Source organism: Nothoprocta perdicaria, unplaced genomic scaffold (assembly GCF_003342845.1).
Source record: "Nothoprocta perdicaria isolate Ctin4 unplaced genomic scaffold, notPer1 scaffold_118, whole genome shotgun sequence".
NCBI lineage: Eukaryota > Metazoa > Chordata > Aves > Tinamiformes > Tinamidae > Nothoprocta > Nothoprocta perdicaria.
The window spans coordinates 1660257-1669393 of NW_020454294.1; the positions used below are offsets into that span (position 1 = coordinate 1660257).

Consider the following 9137-nt stretch of genomic DNA (forward strand, 5'->3'; position numbering starts at 1 on the left):
AAAACYGAAATGGGTCATTAGAAGAATTGCAGATAAACTGATTGCCTTTGCAGATGAGCTTTCAAGGGATGGTTTATGGTTGGGGCAGTGCTGATGGAGACGAAGCAGTTTGCATGAGAAGACATTTGGCCAAACCTCTGGAATAAGATTATGCAGCATCAGCCCAAAATGTGTCTGGCTTCTTGCAGCATTCCTTAATTTAGTACTTTCTGCTCCGATGTTAAATAGAGAGGTGTTGATATTTTATATATACATGAATTTTCGTCTGGCCACTTGTCCTAGGGATGAAAGATGAGTTTATAGCAAAAACGATCTGTAACAAGAACTTCTTCTGCAAAGTCTATCCAGAAAGGGAGAACTCGGAGAATGTGGTGCTAAAATTGGTYCTGGCAAAATTAGACTTTGTTGCAGCTGGTTTGCAAACTTTTTTTGTAACTTTTATAGTCTCAAACACTCCTAGATATTTAGAGGTCTGGCTCCTTTTTTGTGTGTCAGCAAGATAGGTGCCTAACTGGAGGGTGAGCACTTCGCAATTTAAGGAATATAAGCCTTAGTCTCACTTCTTTTGTACTTGATGGAGGTGGCATAACAGTAAACACACTGAAGAGTGTAAAGTGCTGAGATGCCACAGTAATGAGGCCATTACTGAATCTGAGCATGTAATTAAATGCAAAATGTTTGCCTTCATAATGAGTAGATGCTCTCACACATACATTCCTCAGCAGATACACAAGTTCGTCCCTGCTCTACTTCCCCTAATCTTCCCATGCATCCCAGGATGGGTTTAGTACAGCCAACCGAAGCTGGGAATGCTCTGTCCTGAAGGAGCAAGGTGGACCACAAGGTGAGCTAGGAAGCATTTGCCAATGAGACGCCTAGAAAGATGCTGCAGGAGCACAAGGGGTGAGCCACAGTTTAAAAATGCATTTAGTGAAGCAGAATAACAGCTCTGCCTCATACGCACCAGCTCTGCAAAGTAAATTTCAGCTGCTAAATATATTACCCACACCTACTCTTTTATTTCTGTTCAGGCAAAATTGATTCTTTTGGCTGGTAAAATACACCCAGTGTATTTGAGAAGAAAGGCAGCCTGGTTCTGCTGTAACCTGCACCAATTTTGTGTCTCTGCTTACATGGGGATGACCCGAGGCTCTTGGTACATGCTGTACATGGAGTTTAGTCTCTTTCCAGAATGCATGTTCTTACCTTATCCCCATGACAGCTGCAGAAACCCTACTGACCCTGATGCTTTGCAAACAGGGTCTTGACACAGCATTGCATAACAGATTCTGATACATATTAAAGAAGGGGGAAAAAATCTGATTTTTATCCCTGTTGGTTTAAATTGTCATCTGTGCAATCCGTGGGTTTTGTTAATGATAGTTGTGTTACTCCTTGCTTGCTAAAGTTGAAGCCTCAGTCAGGGATGTGACATTCTGGACTTTACGGGTGCAAGAAATCAATCTGTTCATCACCTGGAAGATTGATAGGGCCATCCAGCATATATCCTATGAGGTTTGAGCTGTGGTACTTTAATGTTAAAATCTAAATCATCAGAAATGATGGTGTAGCCTGGTAAACGAGGTCACTGCTTATGCCRTATACTTCGTTGGTGGTATTGGCTATGTTTTGGTATGCTCTACAGGGAGACTGCTGAAATGTGTGTGTCTGTGATTAGGTGTGATGAATCCCACCAGAGTTCTTAATGCTGACAGCAGCAGGAAGGATGGATGATAGGAGGGTTTACTTAGAGGGAAGTTTAGACTTCAGTGCTTTCCACATCTTCTCAGAAAACTAGAGGCTTGTGTTGGTTCCCTCAAGTGGGGTGGGAAGATGAGCTCAGRAAACACTTCATCTGCTGTTGGGGAAGTCCCATGCTCAGATGGGATGGCACGCTCTTTTGGGAGCTGGGAAGAGGGGCAGGAGAACSTGGTACCTGTTACCTGACCTTATCAACTCTTCTCAGCCGTGTTTCCTCCTCTGATCCCAACAAAAAAACCCATTCAACTCTCATCTTCAGCAGAACAGCTCTCAGAGGGTGGTGGGGAAAGGGAAAAAAGACCAAGGATGTATCTAGGGAATAGCTAAGGTATTGGGCCAGGAGCAAATAGAGAGGTCCTCCTCCCATGAATTCCCATGTTCCAGAACTCGCCTCTCCTGCGTGTCAGCAGAAACAARCTCTTTCAGCTTTCTGCCTGCAAATGGTTCGGAAAGCGAATTCAAATTATGCAGAAAATGTGAGATTTCAATTTGAAAGAAACAAGCTGTGAAATTTAAGCAGGGAATTGGCCTTATTTAGCTGATTGTGTTTCGAAATCAACCTGTCYGAAAATTTTTCAGTAATTTGAAACCTGAAACCTCTCATGATGGAGGAAAAAAAAAAAAAGAAAAGAAAGAATACTTTAAAAATTCATAAACTCTCTATTCTTCCCTTAATTTTAATTCCAGGAAGTTGTGCAGCAACCTCTGACCAAAACTGCCCCATGAAGAATACTTCTAATGCACGTTATGGTTTGTCAGTGCAAAGCATCATCTCCACAAGTATTGCAGGAAATTGCCTCTGTTAGTTATCTTGCTTGGTTTCACATTCGGTTGAGCTTGGAGAGTCCTCTATTGTGCTTTTCAATTCTGTGGTCTGAAGCTGTAACAGAAATCAATCCCTCAGTGTCACCCAAATTGAATATTACTGTGGGAGCTGGGTCTTTACCTCTTGGTAAAGTGCCTAGAGCCTGAATTCCACTTTGGGTTTAAAGTCATCCTTTCTTTCCCGGCTRCAATCAGCAAAATATTTCATGTTAGAATGAAGCCTGAAATTGCTTTCCTTCTCCGTCTAACAAGTAGGTCTTTGTTGGCAAGATTTGCTTCGTCTCCGATGTTACGTCGGGTGCCAAATTGGCACCACCAGCTAATGACTGGGCTGAACTTTCTCTGCGGTAACTCGATAGCTGTACAGCTGTGCAGGCTCTCAATTTGCTCCTCGATTGTCAGTCTCCTGACAGCTTTTTTAGTGGAACAGTTTGAAGAGCGGAGAGCCCTGCTTTTGAGACACAGAAGTGTTTTCACACCTGAAGTGTAATTTCACACCTTGTGTTGCTCAGCAGATAAGTGCGTAAAATAGCACATCAATCGGGAACAGCAAAGGATAGACATGCTGCAGACAAGAGACGGTGGCTTGTTATTTATTTCCTGTCTTCAGCATGCTCTGAAATAGTAATTGCTCTCAAACTCGGGTGCAGATTTACACAGGGTTAGAATGGGGCTTTTTCGAACCAAGTCATCAGCACAGAGCAAGGCTGAAAGCTGCCCTGAGCTGAGTGCAGGGAGAGTGGTGCCACAAGGCTTTGCCTGCAAATTAATAGTGAAGATGAGATAGTTCATGCAGGAGGCGGCAAGAGTTTCACGGTTGAATTTACTGGAAGTCTGAAATGGACCATCCCTTTCTTGTATTGCTTCATCACTGATACCTCTTTTCTTGGCTCAAATTGTGAATTAAATTGACCTCGAGTCCAACGAAGAAGTAAGATGAGAATTCAGAATATGCCCTGAAGCCTTAGTGTGTGTCAGATCATTTCACTCTATGTGCAGGGTTCCTCCTTGTCTTTTTCAGGCCTTTTTTTTGTTTGTTTGTTTACTGTTCCAAATAGCAGGTCATAAAGGCAAGGAAAATGCTGAGAGGTAAGTGCAGCCAAGGGAAGCCTTGGTAAGACAGCTCCTGTGAAGCTGTGTTGTGAGGAGGAGGAGAAGGTGCAGAAAAGTCACTGGGTGTGAAGAATCCACAGAGATGCTTATAGTTTTGACTAGTTTTTGACAGATTTGCTGGGTTTGAGAGCCAGATTTCCTGCTTTTTATACACACACACACACACATATATATGTATATACAAGAGAGTAAGGGCAAATCACACATTTCACTTTCCTTTCTTTCTTCTCTCTAGCTAAATATGAGGAAATCCATGAGGTGTTTCACCTGTTGCATGATTTTCCCCTGGAGAGCAGTCCAGTTCTGCTCTCATTTAATGCTTATGCAGACAAAACTGTTGTGCTCGGAGTTCTGAGGGTAGTTTCTTGACTGCTTGGTGCTTTCCTTGAGTCTGTGGCCCATGCCAGCCATTTTAATTCCTCTCTTTTGTCCTTGTTTTGTCCAAGACACCTACGGAAAGCTCTGTCTGCTCAACTCGGTGGGCCAGGAGATGTCTCGCTGCAAGACCTCCATCCGTCGAGGACAACCCAACCCTGTCTACAAGGAAACCTTCATTTTCCAGGTTGCTCTCTTCCAGCTCTCCGACGTCACGCTCATGATTTCCATATACAACAGACGCAGCATGAAGCGTAAGGAGATGATCGGCTGGATTTCTATGGGTCAGAACAGCAGCGGGGAAGAAGAACAAGATCATTGGCAAGAAATGAAGGAAACGAAGGGGATGCAGGTGTGCAGGTGGCACACACTCCTAGAATCCTAATGGTTACACGACACCCTGCAGATCCTGAGACTGTGGGCTGCTCTTCCCTTTTCCCAGCCAGCTGGAACAACCGCTGAGCTCCAACAGGTCAAGTACCCTTGAGCCTGACTTTTCAGCCTCAGCAGTCATGGTGATTGTAGGTGGCAGGGCCTGGGAGGCATGTTTAGTTCTTGTCTTTCCAGGTGCTCCTGCCTTGTCCACATCCAAATAATTAACCACTGAGAAAAGCAGTGGGAGAATCTACAAAATCCCCTCTCTGGTCATTATCTTGCTCATTTTGTCATAGGTTCAGTCATCACAGACTGAAGCTGTTTTCTTCTGGAATAAATTCTCTTCCGTTTTTCCTCATATATTCATATTAATGATGTTTGCAAATATTCTTGACATGCAGATAGCTCATTAGTCTAGCCTGCATGCGCATCACACTTCCTCTCCCTTACTGTTGTGTTTCTAGGTCCTAGAAATAAGCATTTGATGCCACTTCAGACTGGATAATATATTTTTCAGGCAGCATGGGGAAGCACTACAGAATTCTCTGTCTACTTCTAAGTGCCTAGGCATTACTACTGTTCTCCTATACTAGCAGTGGATATTACTCATTAGGATTAAACACAACCAGTATTTTCAGTTAGGCATCCTGTGCACTGGTTAGCCTGTATTGCCGTAGGTTTGCATGAGAGAGAGAGAGCATCAATTTTGTGTAATGACCATACAGTGCATGTTTAGTTGCATACTTGAAGTTTATGGCTTCTGTCATCATGAATAACAAAGAAAAAAGACCAGAACAAGCTGCATGTCCACCTTTGTGCCTAAATGACTCTCTTCTGCATCATTGTTATGTTGTTATGACCACAGGCTACCCTGTTTAGTAAAAGTTCATTCAGAAAAGCATTTCTGCAAGTGTAACACGGAGAGGTTTTAAATATTGTTTCTCAGTGATTCAGCACAGCTCAGGTTGCTGAATCCCATATATCCTGTCCCATAAAATCTCCSGAGGATCTCAAAAGAGAGTATATTTGGCACTGAGCAGTAAATAGTGATTTTACTGTATCTTTTGGGTGAGCTGTTCTACAGACAARGAGCAGGATCCAGGGGACCATGTCCTAGAGGGACTGGGTGTCTTGGTCCAACATGAGAGAAGATTCCTGCCTTTACCTGGACACAGTGCAACGAGCAGGCCAGCTGGATGAGGTGAYGACATTTCTATATGGTCACTCTTGAGGCTATGATGTCTTTTTCCATTTTAATCTTTTTTCCTGCCTGTGCAAATTGAAGTCACGGAGTCAAGAGACACGGAGGGAAGTGGCCTGCTCGTTGGCTACTAAAAGTGTAGTGGGTGTTTGCTGTTGTGAAGCTGCACGTGACACAGCAGAAGACCTGAATCTTCTGGTGCARTGAATGATTGTAGGTAGGCAGGAAGGTGCCAAGATCTGCAAATACCATTAGCTGCTCAGTTTTCCATGCCCCACATTTTCTAGGAGAGGACTGGCATTTTGTCATTCATATGGATGATAGTGAGGTGCAAGAAACATCTTGCTGAAAAGCTCCTTCTGTACTGGACCATTTTGTGGGTTAGTTTTGCTGTTTACTGAGACCAGGCACCAATTCTACTCCCCACTGTACCACAACAGCCTTGTTGCCTTCTTCACTGCTGCTCTTTTCACTTASCCCTCTGAACTCAACATCTTTTATYGCAGTGAGACTGGTGGGATCCTGCACAGGAGGGTTGTCCTCCACTGCCTGGGTAAGCTGGTAAAATATCTGCTTTGCACTGCCAGAGCTTTGCACCACAAAGCAGGATTTAACCCAGATATACCTGCACAAACAAATGTATTTTTGATTGCACTGTTAAAGCTGCTGAATTACCAACAGGAGAGAAAATGAGTACTTGGGGCTTAACCAGCAAAAGAGGTCTGATTATGTGTTTCTTTATCATGTACTTTTATTCTAGGAGGGAAAAAAATCACAGGAAACTGCCCCATTCAAAAGGTTCATTGGCTGATTTCTGTTATGTTTTCAAACTTCTGAATCCTTTTTCCCTGAAATTYACAAAATGTATATGCAAGGGTTTATAAGCAATTTATATTATCACAGATAATATATATGAGATGTCTGTGTATAATAAACTAATTGAAATTCTCTTCATAACTTCTTGCATCTGCAAAGTGTTGCTTGTGCTTAATATAGTGATTAGCTGAAGGAGAGGCATACGTTGATAAGGTGTTTCCGAAATGAGCTGGAGAAAACCCAATTTCATAATAGTGTGGTTTAAAAAAATATTCCTGGAAAAGATCATTCTAAAAAGCAATGAGGTAAACTCTTTTTTAACTCCCATACCATTTTGGTATCAAAATCTGTCCTGAAGATGCAGCATAAGGGAACTGAATTTTGAAAAGACATTTTCAGTGTAGATTATAGGAAATCAAAGGAAAGGAGGAGAAAATAACTCAGAGCAAGTTGGTGTCTGAGCACATGTTCCAGCTTCGCTCCCAGATGGAAGCAGGTCACTGCATCGTTGCAGCAACKTTTTGGCCTGATGTTTTATGAGAGGAATTTGGAGGGAGAGGGGATGAGGCAAGGGGGGACCGGTGCCCTTTCAGAGCTGCTGTTAGACCTGTTAGCTCATGCAAGCCTYGAGCAACGTGTTGCTGAGGTTCATTACGTTCCCACCGAAGCACGGAGGGATTGAGGAGTCCTGGCGTGGAGGCTGGAGTGGGGAGCTGGTGCCTRCTGGCTCGGTTTGGGGATTTTTGTTGCTTTTGTGATCTGTTTTCCTTCACGGTTTGGGCAGTTTGTGAAACAGGACGGTTTTCCAGCAGCTCTCCTGTATTCCAAAGCTCCATTGATGGACTGAATTAGTCACTGCTAATATTGATTCAGGCCGGGCTTGTGCTCATGGTCTTATTATGTAAATACCACTGCCCTTTCAGTCACCGCTTTAACCCTTTGCTTCCCTTAGAGGGCCTGAGGAGACTGATTTTCCAGGAATATTCCTTGGGGACTGTGACTCTTACCCAGTGCTCCAGATGGGGGAATTGCCATGGGCAGAGGCAYGGGATGCTTCCAGAGCCAGAAGTCAAAGGCTGGGAGTGCTTGGCCACGTGTGAGTGCAGATTTCCTAATGCACGTGCGTTTTCAAGGATAACTCATCCCCTGYTGGCTTATTTGAATTTTCTTCTCTTAAGAGGAAAAGAAAACCCTCTGAACCCACAAAACCAATGAGTGGGATGAAGCTGATTGCACTGACACAGTCTTCCCAGCCAGAATACTGTGGGCAAGTGCTCYGGAAACATCTCCAGATCTTGAGTAGCATCTTTTAGCGAGCTGCAGTCTGTTCCTGCCTCGGTCTCTCTGCAGCCCACACTCCCCTGTCCTGCTAAGCACTCCGCTGTTTTATTTTTTGTTTTTAATGCAAACTGGCACCAGAACAGGATGATCTCACAGTGTCTATTTTCTCTGCAATGGTGCTGATTTTCGAGTGATGCCCACAGAAACGAGTACATTTTAGCCCACTGAGCTGCAGCTATAGCTAACACAACCCTCCCCTTGAGAAGGCTTCCTCTGGGCTGCCTGATCCATGATTTGTTTGGGRTTGCTTTTTACTGGCATTTCTAAGTGTGTGGGCCTTGCTGTGGCCTGCTTCCCCTCATCAGCTCCTATGTCCTGGCGTGGACACACAGGCCTCGCAGGTGTTTTCCTCCTGAGGAGCAGCTTGGTGCTTTACATCATCGACTGATCTTCAGTCGGGAACATTTTTAGCTGTTCTTGAACTCCGAGAAGTGAATGCTGCCAGCTGCCATCGATCGCTTCTGCAGCGTGAAGCCGACGGTGGCAGCTTGGCGGAGGAGCAGGCGTTTCCTCCGGTGGCAGTTCATTTTCTCCTTCGTTTAAAGCCGACGATGACCTTGGAGCTCGTGTGCCTGGAGAGTTTGCTTTCCGCTCCCACATTTTTCATCATTTTTAATCTGTGTGATGGCTGCGCTTCATCCCTCTCAGCTACCTCCTGCCCTTCAGCAGAATAGATGGACAGAAAGGCAGAGCAAAGGCCTTTCCCTAATGCATTATCCCCCTCAAGGGGACCCAGCTTCTCCTGGAGTCATTTCCAAGGTCTGATATCTATTTTCAAGACCTTGCCTTTGTGCACTCTCSTCTCCTTGTAGAGTGTGAACGTTGCTGATGGGCTGCAAGACATAATTGTTTACAAACTAGTGACACCCGTTCAGCTCGATGTGGAGAGAGGTTCGATGCAAGAAACAACCTGCCTTTCATCTGCTGCTTTTTCTTCTTTTCCGTGATCAATGAAAGAGCTATAGAGCCTAAAGGAATTAACAGGAATTAATATGCAGGAACATTCCCTTTCCAGTTTGCCAAGTGTGATGTTTGTAACTGCGGGTTGAGGAAGGGAAAAAAAAAAATTAGTTGGGGTTTGTAGAGCTCACACTTTGAATGAAGCAGGTTTTTCCATTCAGCCTGTGCAAGTATGTCCTCATACCCCTGACAGCAGTGCTGTCTTCAGGCTGCTCCTTAGTGGCAAATGCAGACAGAAGGTGAGAGATTCTGAAGCTTGGAAGGATAGACAGGGTAAGTCAGGAGAGCTGCTGGGGGGGCGTTATTTGCAATTTACTGCAGATTTAACAAGTTGTGGTGCAAGAAATAGGAGTGACCGGCAGTGTTGGGG

At 44.3% G+C, this 9137-nt stretch overlaps 1 protein-coding gene across 4 annotated transcripts in view; it reads left to right on the forward strand.

Annotated features, from left to right (window-relative positions):
* SYT16 (synaptotagmin 16) overlaps positions 1-6251 on the forward strand; it is a 90715-nt gene extending 84464 nt beyond the window's left edge. For all 4 annotated transcript variants that reach the window (XM_026053777.1, XM_026053778.1, XM_026053780.1 and 1 more), the window contains one exon: positions 4146-6251. In XM_026053777.1, coding sequence (XP_025909562.1) covers positions 4146-4459 — 314 coding nt within the window. In that variant the 3' untranslated portion in view covers positions 4460-6251. The remainder of the gene's footprint in view (positions 1-4145) is intronic.
* Positions 6252-9137: the final 2886 nt, after the last annotated feature.